This window comes from Harmonia axyridis, chromosome 3, assembly GCF_914767665.1.
Source record: "Harmonia axyridis chromosome 3, icHarAxyr1.1, whole genome shotgun sequence".
In the NCBI taxonomy this organism is placed as follows: domain Eukaryota; kingdom Metazoa; phylum Arthropoda; class Insecta; order Coleoptera; family Coccinellidae; genus Harmonia; species Harmonia axyridis.
Window position 1 is genome coordinate 42,075,253 of NC_059503.1, and position 25,983 is coordinate 42,101,235.

Consider the following 25,983-nt stretch of genomic DNA (forward strand, 5'->3'; position numbering starts at 1 on the left):
AAACTTTGTTAATAGAATTGTATATTGATTTTTCTTTTATCCGTTGTAGTTAGTGTTTTTTCGCTCAATAAAGATTATTATTATTATAAAATTGAAACATAATTGAATACATTGCAGTTAATGAAGGAAATGACCAACAAATTATAATGAATTCTTACAGAAAATCAACTCAAAATAATCTACCAATTCTCATTATAAGTTAAACGAAAAGATTTAAATACATTTCATATATAGGCCAGAAATCACAATTAATAGCCACGTAATTGGAGAAATATCAAAATTTCATACAAAATGAAAAATATATTAGTCAATCAATAAAGGTCCTAATCATCGAAGAAATTTTCTCAAAGCACTAAAAATCAAAAGTATATGCGTTAAAAAAATTCTTACATCAAATGTGAATATTTAGCATCTTTTAGGGAAAGGATATAATTTTGATCATAACTTAACTAGTGTTCTCCATGTCAAAAATTAAATCAGTAGACTGAAAATTTCAGAAGCGACAGAAGTAAATAGAAAAAACACATTTACTCAACATGACCCGAACCGTTCACTATTACACAACCTTTTTGGATGAAACTCTTGAATTCTCAACCTGAGAATCTTTTTTACCCCTTTCTATATTTGAAGTAACTGATGTAAATTAGAATGTTACAAACCTTACTTATATACCAGTAAGAAGTCAACACGTAGTTGAAAAAAGTATTGTGCTAAATAAATTTTGCGGAAAATGAAGTCCTTTTACTTTTAATCAATATCAAGCTGAATCTCCGTCAGGTAGAAATCAAAACAATCTATGATTTCAATAAATCATTATTTATTTACTGTATTAACTTAGAATGGGTCTTCTATCTTCTATGATTCTTCCTCTGATTTATTTCAGGCCTCCCAGCATCTGGGACCCAGAACGTTGGAACGACCACAAAAAAAATGCCACGCCCGCAGAAGGAGCGAGCGGCAACAAGGGCGACATCTCATTGCAGCCGGAGGGCAGACGAGGACGACCAAGCGATCCCAGGGAGCGCATTAGGAAGGAGAATGATGGCATTGTGCTCAGCCCACAGCGGCGCAGCTTCAACACTGGATGCTTCGTGCCAGTGAGGGAGCAACCCCACAACGGCAGACCTTCTGGACCAAGAGCTCATAGTCCGATAACCGGATCGGCCACTAAAGGCGACAACGCCCACATCAACTCGAGGGATATACAACAGAACAGTAACAGAAGGATTGGCAGCGGCAGGATATTGAGGGACACATGGGATTTCAACGACAAGAATGAGAGTAAGTCCTAATCTTATGTTTTATGACAGTTCTAATAAACCTCTAAAATCTCGGAGGAGGTCGAGTTTGAAAAAAACTCAATGTTGACTTTATAATTATATTCTTGCACCCTTTCATCTTGTACAAATACACTATGATCAAAGAGTACTATAAAATTGTAAATGAAACAAAATTGCATTAATCTTTTTTAAATTTATTTTTTTCTGCCAAAATAATATCCATTTGAAACAACACATTTTTGCCAACGCTTGATCCAATTATCCACGCACTTTTGATAGGCCTTCAAAGGAATGTCCTTAATTTCCTTCGTGACCTTTCGTTTAACTACCACCAATGATTCTAATTTCCAACCAAGAAGGGATACTTTGGAATGGGAGGGTAACAAAATTACATGGTGCTCTCATGAAGAATGGATTGGTGGTTGCCTTCCTAAATAATTTCTTTGGTTAACGTCTTTCCATGTCCATTTTTCGGCACAAGCTGTGCTCCATCCGATATGCAGGGCCATTTTATACAAGGAATTGAAATTTTTAGGTTTTCATTGAAATTTTCTTCTGTTCCAACTTCGGCTGTCTGTAGGTGTGCTCAGGAGTGTCGCAAAACGAACCTCTAAGGCGCGCACATGTATAGGGTGGGCCAAATTGGACACTTTTGAATGAAAATTACTATTTTTGTACTAGCTAGTTGAAAACTGGTTTTCATGACAAACTTATTGACGAAAACCGTAACTTCATAGCTATTACCAATACATAGCCACAGAGTGCTTTTCGAAAATGTTCATTTTCGAAATATTGCTGTAACTTTTCTTTTGCTGAAAATTTCTTATTTCTCTAAAACCATTCTTGTGACATTTTTTTATTAGTTTTTGTAGTAAAGTCTAAGTTGGGAATTTTCTGCAAGGGTGTTCTACTAGATCGTTGTGCATGAGTTTCATTTATGTTTCTTCTAATTCTTCTAGCATCTTCATAAATTTCCAGTTCAATTTTTTGAATCGCTCCCTGATGGGTTCAATTCTTGTTTTCTGATGTAGCAAATTATTTTAAATGTTATGTATCGCGTTATTTGGTTGCCTTAATTCAATTATTGTTTAGATTTAGAGGGATCTTGTTCACCGACTCTGCAATTCGCATACAATGGTTATCCAATCTCCAATAATGGTCCACATATGGATTTGTAAATAATTACTACTGTTTTCATATTGTTTCTTTGTTAGCTTTGTTGTCTATTTGATGTGATCCGTATCCTGTGGAACATATTGATTTGCATTGTTGCTATATCTATATATTTATTGCTGTGGAATATCACTGCAATAGATATAGTGGAAAAATGGGGATAAAGGTGATCCCTGAGGTGTGTCTTGCATAAAGGTGAAGTTGTCTGATGACGAATTGTTAATTCTTATTTTCAATTTTCCCTTCTCTAAATATTCCTCAATTATTTTAGTGAGATAATGTGGTATGTATTTTCAAACAATTTGTATAGTATCCCCTCAATCCATATACTATCGAATACTGCAGTTTTTTTATTGCTCAGTTGTGCATTTTGAAGATTTGAGATGAAAATTGTGGCTTTCTGCGGTAATCGAATTGAAAGTTGGGAATATAAACCTGTAAGTGTTCTTCTAGCTTCGATTTGATAATTTTGTCCAATAGTTTTCCTAGTACTATCAAAAGTGTTATCGGTCTATAATTTCCAACTTTTTTAAGGTCTTTGTTGTGTATTGCAATGAAGATGACGGTACCTATTTTCCATATTACTGGAAAGGTTGAACAGAAAATGAGCATCAGGTTTTTGAATTAGTCTACTTCCAATTAAATATCTGTGAGACAACTTTTATGTAAATGGAATAATAATTATAGGGGATAATCAATTAATATAAAATTTTAGATTTACTTGTTTTGATATCATACATATAGCTCACAAATGCTTTATTTTAGGAAATGATCTAAATAATTATGTAATGGATAGGTTTGAACATCATTTTGTGTATTCTTTTCATCCATTAATGTAAAAGTTATGAAATATATGGTTTTGAACTTCTTAAAAATATAATTATTAGTTGAAAAATTGATAGAATTAACTCTGTAGTACATTCTAGTCATTTAATTATATTCAGTGCAATTTTTTACTATGCATTTAATAGATTTGGTTTCATCTTTAGACACCATTAGAAAATCTTAATTATATGATCATGTAAATTTGGTTGTAATTGGTAGAATATATTCCATGGTATATTGTCTGCTTCTGGGGCACTGTTCTTGGTACTGTGTAGGATTTCATAGTATATATATTTCCATGAAGGCTTTATCATTTTCAGAGTTGCTGAAGTATTCACTTTATCAAGTTTCTACTAGTAGCTTTTGATTTTATATTAAAAGTTACTGTCCCTGTCATATTAGTAAGCCTGTTGAAAGTGTTGTGCAAATATCTCTGTCTTTTCCTGACATATTCTCTGTTATTGACTTCAATTGTGGGTATTTTGTTAGTATTTTTGTATTTAGAGAGCTTGTTAATTCTGTTTATAAAAGTTCCTACTTTTGGCTACACCAATTGACTTATAAGCCACAGTCCATTTATGCAGTCTATACTGTTGAGTTATTTTGTGGATATGAGAGTTATATTCGTTTATTTTAGTTTTGAAATTTTAGTTAGGGCAGCACCTGTATTCCCTGTATATTTTACGTTTATTCCTGATAATTTTTACAATGGATGGCGGTAAGTCATGCAAAAATGGATGGTGATTCGCTGTAGGTGTGTATTTAAGTTTGCGTTCGGAGAGTTTATTATTGAATAATGTGATGCAATCTTCATCCAGTTTTGTTTGCTAGTGAGCGTTTATGGAGTTGCTCATGTCCTTATTGATTTTTTTGATTTTACATTTATCAAATTTAAGAGTTTTTCTCTGTACTATCTCTTCTGCTTCAATATTCAAATCCAATGCGATAAGCATCGCAAGATGATCTGAACCGAGGTCTGGTTGCAATACTAAATCTTTGATGTTTCTAGATTTGCAAAGTATAAGATTAATCTGGTTTACTGTCAGGATTATTGTCCTTTAAGAATGATGAAGGCGTATTATATTTTTTGAATGTACCATTGATCATAGCAAACTTCAATCCTGATTATTCAAAAAAAAAAAAAAAAATGAATTCCTTCAAAATGGTACATTCATAAAATACAATACGCCTCCAACATTCTTAAAGGACAAGAATCCTCGGATAAAGAAAAATTTTATACTTTTTATATATGATTGAAAAATGTTTCGCATTAGTTTGTAGGGGATTTTCTTGGTTTAATAAAGTTGAATAATTCTAGGAGAACGGAGAGTGTTAGTTGAATTCTGCAGCAGAAATGCTGGACTTAGGTAATTTGGATGAGATGATAGAGACAGAGATAAGATAGATGATTTAACTAAATAGTTGAATCATCTATCTTAACCTCTTTCAAAGCCTCTTCAAAACTGTCCACAACCTCTGTCTCAATCATCTCATCCAAATTACCTAAAAAGTCCAAGGAACTCCTCAAAATTTTTGCGAATACCTCGAATATTTAAATCTAAAATACATCTAAATATTCCTTAATATTTCCTTACTTAAATCAAACTCGATCACAGGTGGGGTATCTAGATCGCTGGAACATATGGTGTGACATGATCAAATTATCGGATAAAACGCTATTCAATTGTTGTCATTTGCATAATATTTTGTTGAATTCTTCTAATCAAAATGCCCATCACCAACGAGAAGCTGCTAATATGATATCAGTATATTATGGCTGTTTTCAAAAATTGCTGGCTGAAAGACAATACGTGATGCTGTATCCACATCGCCACCATTATGGTGGAAGAGTTTCTATAAGCTTGGTCTCAGATTTTTTTTTGTTTAAGGTCCGGAATTCACATTCCCTGCGCCTCTAATTTAAGTTCTCCTATTTTCTACTGTTGTCTGATCGGGAGACATTCCTCCTTACTTCATGTCACTTTTTTCTATTCTAGTTCTTTGAATGAGGTATTTCCCCTTATCTGTCATTCTTATTTTGATTTGTAGTATCTTTCCTTATTCCTTATTCTCGTGCTCTTTCAGCGTCTCTATTGTCTTCTTTCTTTGTTTTTTGACTATTTCTTCAATAGTTTCAATTTTCAGTTTTTCTCTGATTTGTTAATAAGAGAGTTTATTCAAGAAAGATATTACATTGAACAAACTCTAATATTGTTGGTTGGTTATATACCATGGGGCGCTGTTCTGATTACTGAATTTATCCTACTTTGCAACTGATCCTTATTATTGTCTTTCGTATTGTACCTGGTAACTCCTGCATACGAAATGCTTGCGGGTACAGTCTCCCTTTTTCTGTTTTTTGTTTTCTTCTATCTGTTTGTTAAAATTCATTGTTTCATCCAGTATTACTCCCGGATATTTTGCTTCCTTTTACATTCTATCGTCTGGTTTTCTATTTTGACTTTTCCTGCTCTCTCTTTTTTTACTGTTCTTCCTCCGAAGTAGATTGCAACTGTTTTCGATGTATTCACTTTGAATCTCCATTTCTTGAAGTATTCCATCAGTTTATCTAGGTTTATCTTTAAGTGCCAAGTGATTGTTTTCCGCTTTCTACTGTGATAGTGAGTATATGGCAGTGTCATCTCCAAACTGGGCTATCTTTTATTTTTCTGATCGTTGACCTGTTACTATCGATATATTCACCCCAAATTTTCTATTTGCCATTCATTTTGTATATTAGACCCCGATGCCACATTTTATCCAATGCCTTTTCTATATCCAAGAAAATTGCACCGGTATCTGTAGAGAGGTTCATTTATTATTATTTATTGATCGAAAATACACACAATACAATGATGTGCACCTCATAGAGGCAATCGAGTTGCCTGTTTGTGAGCTCGATTTAGATCAACCGTATTTGCACAATTCATAGCCAACAAGAACTAAACACTAACAAAAGCAGAAAAAGTAACAATAATTATCAAATACCAGCCAAAGAAATAAAATTGCCTTGATACAAAAAATATACAGAAATCAATGAAACTCGGCCACAATCTATCTCTTTAGTTTATTTTTCCTGAAATATCCATCATTCAAAACCTTGAGTATATTTGAAAGATAGTTGAAAACACGTATTGCTCTAACAATGCTACTTTTGGAACTTACAGTCCTTTATCTTATAGGTAATTGTATACTCTTGTTTCTAGTGACACTTCCTGATCTCCTTTTTTGCTCCTTAATATTTTCCTTTAGTCGTACCAGTTGATGAATCGTTGAATGATCTTTACGAAACCCAAACTGGTGATCTGGAATTATTTTTTTTTTTCTTCTACGAAATCTGTCATTCTTCTATGGATTAATTTTTCTACCACTTTACTAATTGTCGATAATAGGCTTATGGGTTATGGGGATAATTAGTTGCGTCTTTTTTGTCTTTCTCTTTCTTCCAAATTAATATTGTATCCGCCGTTTTCCATTTGTTTGTATAATATCCTGTTTTAAGTATGCATCTGGCTATTTCAACGATTTCATCTCAAGCTTCTCCTAGTAAGTTTTTAATTGCTTGATTGAGTATTCCGTCTCTTCCGGGTGCTTTTCTATTTTTTAATGTTTTGATCCTTTTTCAATTTCTCTTTAGTCACTTTTGTTGAATCTTCTTCCATATCTTTGTGATCTTCGTCTGTTATATAATAATAATAAAAAATAAATAAATAATTTTATTCATCCTGATAATATACACATAATAACAATAAATTTCATATACAATTACAGTGACCTGGTGACCTGATCTGGAGCTCGTATGTCACCAAATCACTCATATACGTGATGAACAAGTTGAGCAATTCACAGTTTTTATTTCTGTGTGATAGCGCCAGAAAACGTTTAAGTTCAGTCTTATGCTTTTTATTCTTGAAGTTGAAGTTAACTTTAAATGTAAGTGGGAGAAGAGTGTATAATTTAGGTCGATAGTACAGCCAACCATGCTGAAGGTGATATCTGCTCAATCTTGGCACCACAGCCGCCTGTTTAAGAAGATGCCTTATATGATATCCATGATCTATTGACTTTGTTTCTGTCCTGAACTGGCTAAGGAGAATTTCAAAAATATATAATTGCTTTATGTTCAGTTACTCAGTTATAATTATTTTCAATATTGTGTTCTGTATTACCTGCAAGCTGCTCATATAAACATTGAAAGCAACCCCCCCCCCCCCCCCCTCCCTCCCCAAACAGCAATCCCGTATCTCAATCTTAGTGAATCATATATTCGCAATATTGCAGTGCGGTTGAGTACTCCTCTTAAATTATAAAACACGAAAAATAGTCTCTTAAGTCTCTCGATGAGAAAATGAATCTGCATGTCCCATCTCAGATATTTCTCGATATATATTCCCAGATATTTAATGTGATCTACTCTCAATATTAACGAGCAGCTGCAATGAATTGATCTCTCACAACTGCCCAAGTGAACTGGCATAGATGAAAAAGCAGGCTGACCATCAATCCTAAGTGAATATGTAATAAATTTAGTCTTCACCACATTCATAGTCAGCTGATTATCCGACAGCCAATCACCGATCACCCCCATTCCCTCAACCGTTGTGGCATAAACCTCATCCCATGAATCACCAAAAAACACAATTACAGAATCATACGCATAAGAAATCACATCTAAATTAGGAATACACAAAAAACTGTTTATGAAGATGAGAAACAGTACCGCATCGAGAACCGTACCTTGCGGGATACCAGTATGGACAACTTGAGGCTGACTAAATTTTCCATTAATTCTGACATATTGCATTCGATTGTGAAGATAGTTTTCGAACAATACCCGACAGATTCCTCGCACGCCACATTGTTCGAGCCGTTTGAGTAATAAGCTATGTGAAACAGAGTCGACTGCTTTCGCCAAGTCTAAAAATACAGTCATAACTTTTTATTATGATTCTACGCATATGTTATCTTTTTTATCAACTCTTCAATGGCGTTCTCAGTTGATCTGCCCTCCCTAAACCCATACTGACTCTCACTCAAAATGTTGAATTTTGTTAAAAAGTTAACAAGCCTCGACTTCACACACTTCTCAAATACTTTAGCAAAATTACTTATAATAGAGATCGGTCGGTAGTTAGTCATTTTCGTCCTATCACCAGATTTATGCACACAGGTAACATATGATTCCTTCCATTGGGCGGACACGAAACCTGTACTGAAAACCAAGTTAACAATGTGAGTTAAAGGAACCAATATATATGTATGTATTTTTTTAAGCGGTGATACCCCAAAACCATCAAGTCCAGGTGCCGCGCTGTCTTTAAGCGATCCTATCACATTTATAATTTCGTTATTGCTAACTGGTGTCAAAAACATCGAGATATAAGATGATAGGCCTCTAGACGGAAGATCATAATGATTTTCTCGATTATTTTTTTAAGTTTTATCCGACAAAAAAGTTGTCGAAGGAATTAGCCACTTCTGCGTTGTCCGTAATAATAGCATCGTTTTCATCATTTTTTATACATTCAAAAATTTTTTTTTGTTCCGTTGATTTCATTTATTGTTGACCAGACCTTTTTTTGATCTTTTCCGCCAAATGCAATTTTTTTCTCTATAATATCCTTCTTTGGTAATTCTTAAAAGACTACATAATCGGTTTCTATAAATATTGAACTCATTTTTACTCTCGGCCGAAGGTCTCCTAATCAGTTTTTTCTTCAATTTATCCCTGTGCTTTATTGATGTTATTAGACCTTTAGTAATCCAAGGTTGAACTTTCTTGTATTTCTTTGAAGCGACCAAAATTAACTTTTTAACTGATTTATCTATGGCTTCATTTAGCAATGCGACAAAGCAAGAATAAGCATACTGAGGATCATTTGAGCACAGAATATCATGCCAGTTCTTTCCTGATAAGTACAAGTATAGTCTATCGTAATTAACTCGGCTTTCTACATCAATTCCAGTCCCTTTACAAGGCTTAACTGCTTTAGTGCACTTAGAAGTACCATAGTGATCTGTCAAGGACAGATTGATACAACAAACTATTTTGACAAGTTGGAATATTAACATTAATATTTATATCACCCACAAACATCTCTACTTCTCTACAATCAAGTTCACAAAGATACGCTTCTAAGTCATCAATATATTTCCCCACCTCAATAGAGGAAGGCCTGTATGAAGCGGTCAACCCATATTCCACTCAACCAATAAAGAAAATCAAGCGCAACACATTTGTCTATGAAAATCGCACGACTCTCATCTCTCTCACAATGTTATATGTCCGTGTATTTCGACTGATTGGTTGAATTGGTCGTCGTTGATTTTTGGATTCGGCTTAAATTGATGTTCCAGAGATTCTGCAAACATTTCTGCCTTTTCTTCTTTTGTGACAGCTACTTGATTTCCCTTCTTTACCCTATGTCCTACGTGAGCGACTAATGTTACGACGCGAGCGACGCCAATTTTATGTACTAAGCGAGCGATGTGAGCAGCGCGACTTTTTTTGTCCTACGTTGAAATCTACAAACGCGACACGACGCGACATAAATATGGTTGGGTTGGGATTGTGCATTGCGGAAGATCAGTCCGTTGTCATACGCTTGTAGAGAAACAGTTATAATGAGGTGGTCAAGAAAACGTAAATTATTCATATGTGAAAATGTGGCTTCAAAAATGCTAATTGTAAGACGCAGAAAAATGGGAGGAAAGAGAAATCCAACAAATAAATGTTTTTTGGAACGAATGAATTTTGGAGAGTTTCACCACTTATATAAACAATTAAGGACTTCTCCAAATTTATTCCACAGTTATTGTAGATTGCTTCCTACAACATTTGACTATATAGTGAACATTTGACTATATATGACCAAAAAAAAAATCTAAGAAATACGTTAACCTTTACTGAATTGAAAAATTTTTTTCAATCTTCTTATAAATAAGGTTTATTTATTATTACTCAATGATATATTAACCTCAACTATATTTATTTCCTTCAAATGGATATTTCTTCAGCATTATTAATATAAGTTATGCGTAAATAAATGAAGTGTAATAATAAATGATGATTATTATTTTATACACCCTGTATAATTTTGAATCAATTATTATATATTTTCTCACAAATTATGCAAAAAAAGAATAACCTTAAGCTGATAATCCGATGTTTCAATAGGTTACATTTTTGCATAAACGTCGAATTGCCACCCAAAAACAATACACCCTGTATAAAATCGTCAATCACTTACTGTACACCTTCAAGAATAATGCAAAAAAAATTACCTGGATCTAACATCTCAACTATCATATTTCAACAGGTTTCAGTTCTCCATCAGAGTCGTCCAATTGGAACACAGAAATTGTGCACTCTGTATAAAAAATATTCATTCATTCAGCCAGTATTAAAACTTCGTTTAAATCATTCATTGTAGAGCGGTCGAAGTAAACGTGCCTGCATCAACAAGAACTACTGAAGTTCGCGCGAATTCCGTTTGGAAATATCAAATAATTTGATCGCCGACAGAGCGCGAAATTCGCCTGAAACAGTTTTACGACCGATACGACTGCACGTAGGACAGCGCTATTATATTCCAAGGTTTGATAAATCGCGTTTGGTCGCGTCCCTCTCATCGCTCGCAATAATTCGCTCACGTATGACACAGCGTTTGTGCTGGTATCTTCGCTTTCGTTTTTCTTCCAGTTAGTGCTGTCGTCATTTTCCACAGTGATTGGTCTTTTAACTTCTTGCCCCAGTCTTCGTTGAAAACATGTCTGATTTTGTTTTTCACATCGTTCATCAGTTTATTCAGTACAGTTTTGTCACCGGGGTTTAATGTGCGTCTATACTGTTTCTTCGCCTTTTTCTTTTTCTCTAACAAAATTCTCACATCTAGAGGTAGCGGTCTCTTCTTCGGTATTTTTTTGATCTTGGTGGATTCTACTTCAGCTTCGATTATTCTTTTTTCTAGATCCTTGATTGCTTCGTCTCGCTGTTCTTTGTTTTCTATCTTCACATGTTTTGCTCGAATGATTTCTTTGAATTTTGCCAATTAATTGATTTTCGGTCCGTGGGTAGTCTGTTTCGATTTCTAATGTCAAGACCACTGGGCTGTGATCCGATGAGAGATCCATCTTGGTTTCTATTTCATAATTCGCTGATATATTTTTCATTATTGCTATATCCAGTACGTTCATCGTACCTGTGGTTTCGTGGATATAAGTGGGATGATCTTCTGGCTCTAATACTAACAGATTACATTTGTCTGCTATAGCTCTTGGTTTAGTTCCTTGGGGATTTGTCTTCCTGCTATTCCAATCAGGATGCTTCGCATTTAAGTCTCCCGCAATTATCGTAGGATTTTTATTTCGGAAGAAGTTTTTCAACCCATTGTTTGGGGATCGGCACACAGAGTAAATGTTTATTTCACCTGCTTTCGTTTTAACACTTACCCCTTTTTCTTCGACATTTGCACTTAGAACTTCTGGTAGTTCGTGATGTACAATTCCTTTTTTCACTAAGACGGCTGTACCTCCTCCTCTACCTTGTTTTCTGTCTTTTTTTTATATACTTCATAATTTCTTATTTCAAATTCTTTGGTTGGCTTCAAATAGGTTTCACCCAAGAAAAGTATATCAATTTTATTTTCTTCCAAGAAACGAGTCAATTCCTGTCTTTTTTGGAAGACTGAATTTTCGTTCCAGAATTCAATTGTAAAACTTTTATTATCGGTGTGGGTCATTTCTTCTCGAAGAGCTTAATCAGTTTTTCCTGCTCTTCTAAGAAGGCGATCTTTTGCTTCATTATCGCATTGGTAGCGTAAAATTGTAGAGTCATTCTTCCTAGAATGGCTGCTAGATGTCATCGTTTTTAATAGATTTGGTTATCATCCATTGTTGTTAAATAAATAAAAAGAATATTGGGAATATTGGACACGATTTTATTCTATTGTTTAATTTATAACAATGCCGACGTTTCGAAACAGTTCGTTTCTTTTTCAAGGCTAAAAAAATAAATAAATATATAAGGCATACAATATGACATAATATGAGAACACATTACCTAGTTACGACAAACAATATAATAATAATAATCTTTATTTATCCACAACATACAATAAAGTAACATTATATCAAGAGATAAGCTCATATTCAATGCTGTAGAAAGGAACTTGAGGCAGTAAAATTGATATAAGATCAAGTCCCGAAAAAAAAACAATTTAGAGAAAAAAACGTGCAGAATAATAATGTTCCGTACAAGAGAAAAAAATCAAAGGTGCCATACACTCTCAATATCAAAAGCATTCTAAAAATGAAAATAAAAATTACATCTGACTAATACAGACGTCCGCGCAGCCATTCCATATAATTCCGCCTGAAACTGGCAAGACGCAAAGACCTGAAGTTAACTGGCATTCGGTTATAAAGTAGATAAATTCTGTATGAGAAGGAACGAGTGAATGAAGCCGTAGAATGCCGTGGTGGAGTAAGGAGCCCCCTAAATCTCAAGTTCAGAGAATGGACATCAGTACGAAAACGAACTTTATTATATAGATACGGTGGACATTTATTTGTTATAACCGAATGGAACAACACAGCAGCATGCAGTTCACGCCTAGACTCCATATCAAGCCATTTACATGTCTTAAGTTTATGTATAACAGGATCATATTTCCTTATACCATAAGAGCACGTTCACATGACAAGCGGTCTACGCGCGGTTGAATGAGCGGTTGATAATTGGATACCGTTCACATGGAACGCGGTTGCCAAGCGGTGACCGCTCGTTTCAGTAACGGCCCGTATTCAGTTTGAATTCTACATTTCGGTTTGAATCTGGATTCAGTATCAGATTTAGGTGAAAATTAAACTTTTTTAAGTTTTGATAGGTAATTATAGATCGAATAGTTTCTATTATTCATCAATTAAAACTGATCCTACTTAAATCATCTTCGAATTTGCCGATGACATCGTCCTAATAAGTAGCAACATGCAGGAATTGAGCGAGATGTTAAAACAACTTATTGATGCTCTGAAAAAAGTCGGTTTGAAAATTAATGTTTCGAAGACTAAACTTATCAATAACATCACAGAACACATAAACATTGACGGCACACAACTTGAAAATGTAGAAGAATATATATATTTAAGACACTCAATAAGAATCGGCAAAGAAAATCAAACAGCAGAGATAAAAAGAAGAATCAGGCTAACTTGGATGGCTTTTGGAAAGATGAAATATATATTCAGGAATAACGACATCCCAATAAACCTTAAAAGGAAAGTTTTCGATGCCTGCATATTACCGGTAGCGACATATGGCCTGATGGAAACTATGGCAATAACTAAAAAGACCGCAAACCAGCTGAGGGTGATGCAGAGAGCGATGGAAAGGACTATGCTCAATGTCAGTCTTAGAGACAGAAAAAGGAATGAAGAAATCCGACGAAGAACTAGAGTCGTAGATATTATAGCGCGTATTGTAGAATTGAAGTGGCAGTGGGCAGGACACGTGGCTCGACAGGACAAATCGAGATGGACATATAAAGTAACACTTTGGCGACTATTTATGCGGAAAAATAAATGTTTTCTCCTATCATATCAGAATATCAAAATAAATATAACACAAGTACAATATCATTATTTTCCAAAATGTAAATTAAATTCAACACAAACAGCAGCTAGAATACAGTTGTTCAAAGTTTTTCAATAGACTGCCTAATGAAATCAAAGAAATAAATAATTATAAACCATTTAAGAATATAATATTTAAGTTATTGTTGAATAATTATAATTAGAACCATATACCTAGTATAGTAGATTTCTGCTGTTAAGTGGTAGGTGAATGTTATTTTGATACTATTTCTCTTCATTTGTATTTGTTCTACGTGTATCTCATGATTTCTAAATAAAGAGCTATTATCATTTTTATGTGGTCACATAATACATTTTTTTTCTTCATTAGCATCTCCTTCACAGGATATGATGACGAGTTCTTCCCAAGCCCGTCTCCTTGAGTTTTTATTCGAATAAACACTACTTGTTATGTCGCATATTACAGTAAAATTCTCAATTTCATCTATGAATAATTTAGGAGCGTCCGGTTCCATTTTGAAATATTTCTGACCGAACGGATCGAAGGAAAATACATAAATACGTCTCTGGCATCTATCAGCGCGTGCCCGCGCGGTCATCTGAACGGTTACATTAGAAACCTATGATCTCAAACCGCGCGCCAACGCGCGGTTACTACGGGCAAGCTCTAGAACCGCGCTCTACGCGCGGTCCATAAAACCGCGCGGAGGCATGTGTACGCTTCGAAGAAAATTCATGTACTTGTAAACGCGCGGTTTCAAACCGCGCGGAAACCGCTCGTCATGTGAACGGGCTCTAAATGAATCGTAGGCAAGATCTCTGTACTCTCTGTATCCTGTCACAATCTACTCTAGTTAAACATGGCCCGTAAACTGCGTCGCAGTAATTGAAGTGGCTCAAGACCAAAGAATCTGAGCAAAATTTTAAGTTTAGTCGAGAAAGAGTGTCTATGAGGGTAAATCATCCTCAGACTAGCATAAGCCTTTCGAATACAAGACTGAACATGACCACTGAATCGAAGCTCCTTGTCTATAAGAACACCAAAATTAATACACTCATGTACACATTGAATCCGCTCACCATTTAAAAAAATCTGCATATCTTCAGACACAGTATCCCTATTCTTCCCAAAAATCATGATTTTAGTTTTCAGTGGATTCAATGTGAGTTGATGCCTTCTTGACACCTGTACCAAGGAGTCAAGATCATGGTTTATTCTATTATTAGCATCACGTACCAAGCTGGAAATAAATGAATGCAAAATCTGCGTGTCATCAGCATACCTGAATTCTCTACAGAATTTCATATCACCTGTTATGTAAATTGTATAGATACAAAACAGAAGAGGCCCCAACACAGAACCCCGCGGGACACCACAATCCACATTTCCCACCCCAGACGTACCTCGATCTGTTTCTACATACTGCTGACGACCCTCCAGATAACTCTTAATGAATGCAATAGCCACGGCAGAAAATCCAATGTGCCGCAAAATTGCCAATAATATTTCATGGTTGATAGTGTCAAAAGCCTTGGAATAATCAATAAACAAAATCAACGCACACGTCTCTCCTCCATCTATGCACGATAATATGTTATCCACAACATCCAGAAGAGCCATGCAACAACTATGGCGCTTTCTAAATCCAGACTGTCTCTCTGGTAAAATATTGTACCGTATTAAATGTTCTCCGATTCTCATTGCGCATATTTTTTCCAAGACCTTCGAGCATACAGGTAATATAGATATTGGACGTAAGTCATTCAAATTATTGGGGTCACTCTTCTTTGGGAGTGGAAGAACCTTCGATATTTTCCAAGCTGCAGGAAACACCGAAGAAAAAATGCAAGAATTAATGATGTTGACGAGAAAAGGCAGAATGTACGGACAACAACATAGACGAATCATTTCAGCGTTCAACTGATCGGGACCAATCACATTAGATTTCATTGAACTCAGAACTGACAGCACCTCCACTTGAGTTGCCATCGTAAAATAAAACTCCTCTGTAAAATTCAAGAACCGCGAATTATTGTAAAATTCAAGCAGGCCCTGGTCGGGCTTGATATAACGCGAAGATTTCAAAAAGTTCTTATTTATATCATCCTGTCTATTCAAATTATCAGGCAAATCTCTATTAGACTTCCCACCGTAAACACCCAACTCAGATAATTTTTTCCATAATAATCTATTCTCAAACTTATGAGAATTGATGAAATACTCTAAGTAAGCTTTTTTTTCTCTGGTCCTTCTCAGGACCAATCGACCAATACTCTGAAGAAGGCAGTCGAATGCTTGCCGAAACGTCGGAAACATCCAACCGCATAGATGATTGAAATAGCCCAATAAATGTTAATGTGTATTATAATTTCGAATCGTCCAACTAACATAGTAAATTACTGAATTGCTTTAATAATTTTTATTTGAAGTAATGCAGGAAAATTCTTGCAGATGGAGACAACGAATATTATCGAAATCAAGATGATAGACGTACTTTCAGGAGAGATTTTGATGTTACTAGAGATAAAGATAAGCAGCAGAGGAACAATATGGGAAGGTTTGGTAATAGAAGAATATCTGGAAGTGAGAAGGATGAGGAGCCTGAATGGTAAGATATTTGAGATGATGAATCTAAAATGACAGCCAAAAATAATTACCTTTTGTCAGTTATTTTGTGTGAATTTGAATAAAAACAAGATAACCAATGTGCTGCATCAAGCTTTCAGTTTCAGTACAGAACCAATAGGAGATAACTTTCTCAAATTTCAGTTGTATCATGTTTTTTTAGGAAATGGACACAAAATATGTTTCGAGGAATTCATATTTTGTCTTTGGCCATATTTTTTTCTGCTGTTGATTCACTAATGTATTATTTCATATATTGACAAATTCTTATCATCTACTAGACGTTCACTGTGTTTTCAAGATTTCCACTCTTTACATTCATTTACGACTCTCACGAGATACCTCAACTGAACGAATAAAATTTTTCGTTCCACCTTAAAAATTCATAAAAAAAAGAATATTAGATGTGACAACTTTGAGTGATACCCGCGCATTGAAGCTGAATTTTGCTCTTTCTGGAAATCTAAATAATAATTTTGATTGATTGGCATTTTTGACCTCAACACTTCAAAAGATGAATAATGAGTCCCGTTCCGAAATACTGAAGTAATTAACAACTCTCTGACTCGACCTCGTCATGTGTCAATAACATCACAAGTTTCAATAGATTTCCCGTATATATTTAGTTCTGATGATGGTTTCATTATTTCCATGAATATGAAAACTCACCCTATAGTGAAGGCAGAAATTATTTTTTTATAGTCAATTCGTACTCCCCTAGTCCTACTCTAACACTGATAAGAGTATGTACAGTTACTCCCGGCACACCCTCTATATATATAGGTCGAGTCTTTGACTTGTACTGGGTGGCCAAATTTCGATGTTTTAGCACTACAACTTTTAAACCAGAGGAGATAGACACAATCTGATATTCCTTTTGTTTTCGAGTTATAAGCGAAAATTGGAAAAATGGCGATATCGAAAAAAATTTATATCTCCGCTAATACTGACGATAGAACTCTGAAATCAATACATCATACAGGCTCTTCTTTACGTAGAATCCAGTGGCGCGCTCGTCTTTTTAATAGGGTTTTTAATTACGAAGCTATGACCCACAGTTATGTTTTTTCAAGTGGGAACACAAGACTTCTGTTCCATTTTTTGAAAGCTTAATTTTTCCTGATTTTATTCATATGTAACATCGTATGGTTTGTACCAATATATATAAATAATAGAAAATGGCTTTTTTTCAATAATTATAACATTACATATGTTGCTGGAAGTATTGGAGATCTATAAAGTGGACAAACAGGTGATCAGGCTGATTAAAAGCCTAATGACAACTTGGCGCACAAAGATAACCGTTCACACGGAAACAACAAAATACAACACAGAAGAAGTAGAGATACAGAACGATATATTTCAAGGAGATAGCCTGAGTCCGCCGTTGTTCTGTCTAGCTCTGAATCCACTTAGCAGCATGCTTGACAGATCTGAATATGGTACAAGATCGACGAACTGATCAAACTTACACACCTATTCTACATGGACGATATGAAGCTGTTCGCTAGAGGAAAGAAACAATTGGAAGGGGAACTCGAATTGGTTAGGAGGTTCAGTGAGGATATTGGGATGAAGTTTGGTCTGGAAAAGTGCGCGCTTGTGGAAGTGAAAAGAGGGAAATTCATAGAAACCGATGACATCAAGGTTTCTGAAGGACAGGTGATACAGAGCATGAAAATAGGGGAGATGTACAAATAAATAAATAAATAATCATCTTTATTCCCTATCATCTTCACATATCTAAAAAATGAAATGGAATAGTGTCAAAACAACAAAATTATATTCTGGAATTCAACAGTTATTCGAAATAAACCATCAGGAAAACAAAAAAACTGCGGAATTAGAACTAATCAGGAGGGTGCGCAAAATACTGAACACCCAACTCTCAGAGAAGATCTAAATAGTGGCCATTAATATCTTGGCCATCCCAACTTTATTGTACACTGCTGGAGTGCTAACCTGGTCTAAGACGGACTTAGAAGGACTAGACAGGAAAATAAAAACTTCCTTGACTAAACATGTTATGCTGCATCCTAATTCTGCCATAGAACGTCTTTACTTACCCCGTAAAGAAGGAGGACGCGGCCTGAGCAAACTCGAACTTACCTGCAAAAAAGAGCAAAAACAAATAACAACATTTTTCGAGAATAGCAACTTACCTGTTCATCGATGGGTTGCAGCCGACCGACGCTCCTGTGGGACTGCTGGAGGGAACCAAGATCTAGACACACACGAAGATCCATCTGAAAAACTAAAAGAAAGCTGGAAATCAAAAACTCTACACGGAAGATTCCATGCCAGCCTACACCAACCATAGGTTGACGTGGCGAGCTCGAATACATACCTGATGCAAGGCTACCTCTTTCCGTAGACCGAAGGAACATTCCTGGCCATACAAGACCAGGCTGTCCCGACTAGAACATACCGGAAACATATTTTACAGCAGCAGGTGGAAAGCACAAAATGTAGACTGTGCAATGTCGCGGAAGAGTCGATCCAACATTTATCATCAGGATGCTCAACTATAGCGGGTACGAAATATCTGGCCCGCCATAATAATATGGGGAAGGTTGTACACCAGCTGTTGTGTCTTCAGAAAGACCTCATCCAGCACATCGTATGATTTGTATTGATGAATAACAGAAAATGGTCAAAAACCTTTTTTTTTCTTTAGAGTCTCAATATTTCTATGGTTTCAACTGTTGATCAGCACAAGAAAATTGAGCTTTCTATAACAAGAGCAGTGTCCTTCCGTCAATCTGATTATTTCTATGCTTTTCACTTATTTCTACAAAATTCGAATCTATATTTATTTTATACAAATAGTTTCGAAAAGATAAACAAACTTGGAAAAAGTTTCCTAGGTAGCTTGAACACAGTTTCAAATATTCATCTATTGAAATATCGAGAAGAGGTGTCGACTGTGCATTGTGCAATTGTTGTCATTATTAGGTTAAATATTATTTGTTGTTTGTCCCTTCGTAATTAAATTGTTGGGTTCAATCATATATGCATTGTTTCATATGCTGTTTAAAATGGATTGATTCTGGAGATCTATGTAAATAATCTTCTGATACATGCATCTCAATACAACTCTTTCGATTGAAATATTCGATCTTGTGGTTTCTCCATTATTTCCGAATCAATCTTTTGATAAAAAATTTATAAAACATATCTAGATTCGAATTTTGTAGAAATAAGTGAAAAACATAGAAATAAACAGATTGACGGAAGGACACTGCTCTTGTTATAGAAAGCTCAATTTTTCTATGTTCTAACCTAAAATATTCATTTACAGTTTACACTGTTATTGTTGTTATGATATTTGATATAATGTTAGCATGAAATGAAAATCATCGAAGATTTGAAGAAACCCAACAGAATATTGAAGTTCCATACATATTTTCAAGAAATTCAAAAACAATTTGCAAAATAATTGTGTGGATACAGAATCAATCACTGTGCATTCTGATAGAAAGCAATTCCCTTATGAAATGAAGCATTTGATTCGTTCCAACTATCTCATAAAAATATTGAACTGCATCAATATTGTTGAAGCCATAAAGTATGAAAATATTGGAATGAAATGTTATGGATCTGTAATCAATGGAAAATGTTAGACTCCACTTGTAATCAAATTTGTTCTAAAATATGTACCTACATCATAGCCAACTCTACTACTTGATTCATCTTGATTTTGCCATTCAAAATAATTCAATATAAATATCCACAATTGAATATCCTGTTTCTTTGAACTGACCTAATTTGTTTTCTCATTAAAACAATTATGGCACTCTTGGAAGTAGGTCAATCATATTATGCTCTAGGATGAATTTATGGAAAAGCAAAAAGTATTCAATCTCAATCACATAAAAATTTGTCTAGTATGTACCTAGTGGTATGTTTCGATGTGAGTTTGAATGACCTAAAAAAGAATACAGTAATGTTCGATAGCAGCAGTCGTCAGTGGGATATTGATTGTTGTCATTATAATGGGACTATTTTGCAAAAACTTTTTTAAACATGGGCTTTATGGGTGATCTGAACTTTTCAAAATAGAATGTTGATTTTAATGACGTATCTTCAAATTATCAGAGCTGTGTCAAAGCTCAGTAATTTGTAATCAAATCGAGGAGTTGAGGTGAGCTTATTCAAATAACTTCATTTTCAAACTAAGTTGGCTAGTACTTCTATTCTAATATCTGAGACATGACATCATAGTAAATATTCATTTCTGTGGTTGTTTTTTCACAACAGAACAGAGTTGCATTTAGCCAAAGTACCCAATTTTTTGAATTTCACAGATAATTTTTTTTTTAAATCAAGTTACTCGAAAACGGCGCTTTGTAGGAGAAAATATGAAGAATACTTTTATTTTTCAAATTAGCCAAATATTCTTAAATGAATGTTCAAATTACTTTTAAGAGTTGGGTTCTTCGAACTTCTGGTATTTTTATGGGATGTAATGTTCATAATGAAGGAACTGAAAGATGTGTAGGGAATCTTGTGTTCAGAAAAGATGTATCACATCAAGGAAAAGCTATATTCGAAAAATCATTTCCTTCAATAGAACCATTTACGAGATATAGCCGAAAGTCACATTTTTTATCGATTTTCAACAGCCTGTATCTTTTTAACCGGGCCGAATCGGAAAAAACGGTAAAAGTAAAAAGTGTTTCTTTTGACCTCAGGAACCTTCGGTTAAAATATATTTACAAGTCAAAGACTCACCCTGTATATATATATATATATATATATATATATATATATATATATAATAGATAAGAATGTTGCGATCAATAATTTTCTTACGAATTTTATATTCAAACATGAGATTTTCAGTTCTCTTCATGGTGAAAAATTCAATTTTTCGAACTTTATCCAAATTCAAAAATTCATAAAAAAATAATTGTTGATGTGACAACTTTAAGCGATACCGCAAATTGAAGCATAATTTAGCTTCTTTCTAAAAAGCGAATCAATTATTTGTAATTCGAAATACAAAGTGTTTTTTTTACCCTGAACACTTTAAATGAAGATTAATGAGTCCGGCCCTGGAATAATGAAATAATTGATATCGTTCTGACTCGACCTTAGCATGTACCAATAATCTCCCAAGTTTCAATACTATTCGTCAATAAGTTTGGATTTTATGATGGTCTAAGTATTTCCATGAAGTTGGAAAATCACCCTGTATCTTTCTAGGGAAATCCAGAAATTAATTTTTTACAGTCAATCAGTAATCAGCTAGTCCAACTCTATCTCTGGTAAGAGTATGTACAGTTATTCCCCGGACACCCTGTATATATATATATATATTTATTTTTTTTATATATATATATATATATATATATATATATATAAATATATATATATATATATATATATATATTCGGTTCAATGTTATTTACCTGCTTTTCAATATATTAAATTAATTATTTCTTTCATTAAATCTGGTTATAAAGTATTCGTGAAAATGTTTGGAATTTCAATGAAATAAGTTTGCCAAACGATAAAATCCAAAGTAATTCTAACTATTTGATTACGGTACTAATTTGTGTTTGGTAATTATCATCGTCCTCACGTAAGAAACACTTATGTGAAGTTTTTCAGAATTTCAATGTATCAGAATAATTGAATTTCACTGGGACTTCTAATTAATCAGGTCGAATTGAACCTTCGCTGAACGGGAAAAGTTACCATTTTTCCGAAAAAATCATACTTGATGATAATTTCATTGAATAATTTGATGATAAGTATTTGATAACGAATAAAAGTAATAATTTCGTTGATGAAGTGTTGCAATGTTCAATAATTACTTTGAAATCTATGCGCTACCAGTCTTTCATTCGCTGATCATATTTTGTGATTTTTCTCGAAATCCTTGCGTTTGATGAAAAAATTTCAAGAGACAAAAAAGTTTGACAATAGAATGTTGTTTTTGAAAATATCAACATTTTTTGAAAATACAAATTTGTTATCTAAAAAACTTGGTCCCAAAGGCATTAGGGCACTCAGATAAGGGCCTCCGAAGGGCTTCCAGAAGGAAAAATATCAGTAGTAGATTAGACATGACTGAAAACCCTTCTATACCGAATTTCGTGAAGTTCGGACAGCCGAGCCCTGAGATAAGGAAGAAAGAATTTCATTTCAGGTGAAATAACGGAGGCTATAATTCCGAAATGGCTCTGCAATCACTGATTAAATTTTGTTGCATTAATTTCGGGACACTCTGTATAAAGGTTTCTGCGGTAGGAAATATTTGAACTTTGTGGGTTCCGGATTGGACCGCGTCGTTGGGACACACTGTATGTGTTTTTCGCCGTAAAAAAAACCACTTCAACAATAATAAGCAAATTAATGCACAAATAAACGCTTATTGTAGTCATACTACTTGAGCGAAATTTATTTTTCGAGAAAAATGAAATTAAAAATATTTTTTTTTATATTCAATAAAAATCCCTGAAGAACTTGAGAAAATAAAAAAAAATTGTTGAATAGCCTATCATTAGCTCAGGAAAGAATGGACAATTGTTGTTTTTTATTAATGGTTTTATATTTATTTTACAGGTTTTCTGGCGGTCCTATGTCTCAGAACGACACCATCGAACTCAGAGGTTTTGAAGAGAGTGATAAGGGCGGCAGTCACAAAAAGAAGCAGCAGTCATCTTCGTCTCAGGCGAAGCGGGTTCGTGAATGGGCGAAGAAGAAAAATAGCATCTCAGAGGATAAGCTGGAGGAGGAGCAGGATAATGGACAGAAGCCTCGGAATCAGGTAGATACGAAAGAGGAAAAAGAGAAGAACTTCCAAGAATGTGAAACGAACAACGGACATCGGGCTGGTTAGTTGAATTTTTATTGTTTCTTAAAGTTATTCACATATACATGTATAATTTTCCGGGGATTGTAAAACAACTCGGCAATTCTTGTTCTGTTCTTTATCGTGAAGGTGATTCCAAGAATTGTAAGACAGAACAATATCACACTTGTAGACTGGTGAATGCTTTGCGTTGTCGGATGTAAATACATGGGCTGGTCTAGAAGTTTTTCTTCTTCTCGGAGGATTGAAGTTGGTTCTTTCAAATGCCTCAGTTGAAACTCAATTCTGTGGGTAGAATTCAATTTGATTTTAGAAATGTTTTTGGTCATTATTTCGAAAGTTGGAAATGTATTGTCGAAAATGGTTTCTTCTATTATGATTCTGCAGGTAGAACTTAGAAGGTTGGTCCCTTGGATTGATTTTTTGAAAAAAATTCCGTGGCAGTCTTCCAGTATGGTTTGGTTTCTTTTGAAGAGAGTCAGGAGCTGGTGGTTCTTCAAAGGGTGGATGATTTTGAAGTTGTTGTTGACTAACGTTGTTTGGCATCGATCTGGGGTTGATAGGATGCATGCTTCCTTGATTAGTGGTTGTAGCCAGAGCACCATCGAACTTCCCAAAGTTGATTGGCAGACTTCGTTGGTCCAGTATTCCTCGTTGTTGATTTTGATGGAATACGTCCTTGGCGGGATCACATCAATATCTTGGATATTGGGTATAGGGTAAATTCGGGAATAAGTATCAATTACTCGCTTGAGAATTGGGATTTTGAGGAGGAAAGAAATTAATAGTTTCTTCCGTTCCAATGACAGATACTTTTGCAAACTCAATTATCTTGAAAAGATGAACATGATCAATTGGTGATAATTGCTGTGTCTTATAAATCTGTTGAAGATATGTCCCTATGGAATAAAGTTCTTCGACTTTAATAACTTCTAAATTTGGAATTTCTTTCATCGCGAAACTAATAGTTCTTTCGAGCATTAGTAAAGTATTCAAAAGTGTTTCTGATTGAAGTATTTGGTATTCTACAATGATTCGAAATTCTTCGGTAGTTTGGATTTTTTCAAATAATGTTTCAGTATGTATAATATTTTCGTTTAATAACGCTAGATCTTCTGAATATCTTTGTGTTAGGTGGTTAGCGAAAGAAGTTAATTTATTTATTCTTTCGATTTCGGAAGATTTACTATTATGAAGATTTTCTAAATTGTCATTAATCGTTTTCAGATCGTCATCATCTAAGTTACCGGTAATGGATTTGATACCTTTGCCGATGAAATTAGCCAAACCTCTCCTAACTTTTCTGTTAACGAATTTTCGTAGAATTTGTTCGATTTGGTCTGAATTTATGTTTAATTGATGATAAATTCTATGGGATAATTCAACGATTTTTCTGAATTGCATTAAGATTTTAATTTAACTGATCGAAATTATCTATCGAATGGGTGATATTTATAAAAAATAGGAAATTATGATAATGGTCAAGTATTTTTGCATTACTCAAAGGTTCTTCGAAGTATCCATTACTTTTTAGTTCCTTGATCTGAAGGGCCTGGTTGGTTTGGGTCTGAATCAGGAGGATTATCGGTAACCTGAAAAGAACTAATTTTATTTTGTTGTTGTTCGACAACTATTTTTTCGAAATGTGGATCCGTTTTTCTCGGTCTTCCTCGTTCGACATAACCTTCTCTTTGTTCTAAATTTCGATTCTCGTTTAATCTGTTTAACGTTTTCTTTATCTTTATTTCGTTCGTAAATGTGGTCGAAAAATGGTAAAATTTTCTGTTTTCTTTTTTCATTATACTACTCATAAACAGTCATGTTCAAATCAAATTCTGGTAATTTATCGTACGGACCATAAAGTAAATGAAAAGGTGAGTAATCATTCGCTGAGTGTATCGATTGGTTATAAATTAATGTCGCGGTAATAATGAGGTTAGCAGGATTTTCATTCGGATTTTTCAATTTAAGAATTCTAAGGTTTTCTAAAATTTTTGAATGAAATCGTTCAATTTTTAAATTAAATTCTTTGATTTTTTGAAAATTAATTTCAAATGACAAATGTGTTCTTGTGAATATTTTGAAAATACGACAATGTCGTCCATGTATACAAAGCAAAATTTATGGAGATATTCTCTAAGTACATTGTCCATTACGCGTTGAAATGTGCTAGGTCCATAAGGCATACTAAGATATTCGTAGTGACCATTATTGACAGTGAATGCAGTTTTTTCTATAGATTCCTCATCCATTTCGATTTGATGGAAAGCTTTCGCCATATCGAGTGTTGAGAAATAACAACTTTTTCCTAAATTATCCAAAATTTCTTCTATTCGTGGAAGCGGATATTTATCTTCAATAGGTTTTTCATTTAAGCGGCGATAGTCAATGACCATTCGATATTTCTTTTTACCTGAAGCGTCATTTTTCTTGTCTACAATCCAAACTGGAGCACTGTAGGGTGAAACTGATGGTCGAATGATGTTATCATCTAATAGTTTTTGAATTTGTTCCTGAATAATTGTTTTCATGCTATGTGGGTGTCGAAATGATTTAACGTGGACGGGTTCATCGTCTTTTGTCCTAATTTTGTGTTTAACAGTATTACTGAAAGAAAGATCGCAATTTTCGTTGTAGAAAATATTTTTGAATTTACTGCAAGT

The 25,983-nt window shown here is 34.3% G+C and overlaps 1 protein-coding gene across 18 annotated transcripts in view; it reads left to right on the forward strand.

The window, feature by feature from the left end:
• LOC123676324 (eukaryotic translation initiation factor 4E transporter-like) overlaps nucleotides 1-25,983 on the forward strand; it is a 209,863-nt gene that overhangs the window by 12,455 nt on the left and 171,425 nt on the right. For all 18 annotated transcript variants that reach the window (XM_045612154.1, XM_045612168.1, XM_045612170.1 and 15 more), the window contains exons 3-5: nucleotides 884-1,281; nucleotides 16,324-16,480; nucleotides 23,071-23,342. In XM_045612154.1, the coding sequence (XP_045468110.1) occupies nucleotides 884-1,281; nucleotides 16,324-16,480; nucleotides 23,071-23,342 (827 nt within the window). The remainder of the gene's footprint in view (nucleotides 1-883; nucleotides 1,282-16,323; nucleotides 16,481-23,070; nucleotides 23,343-25,983) is intronic.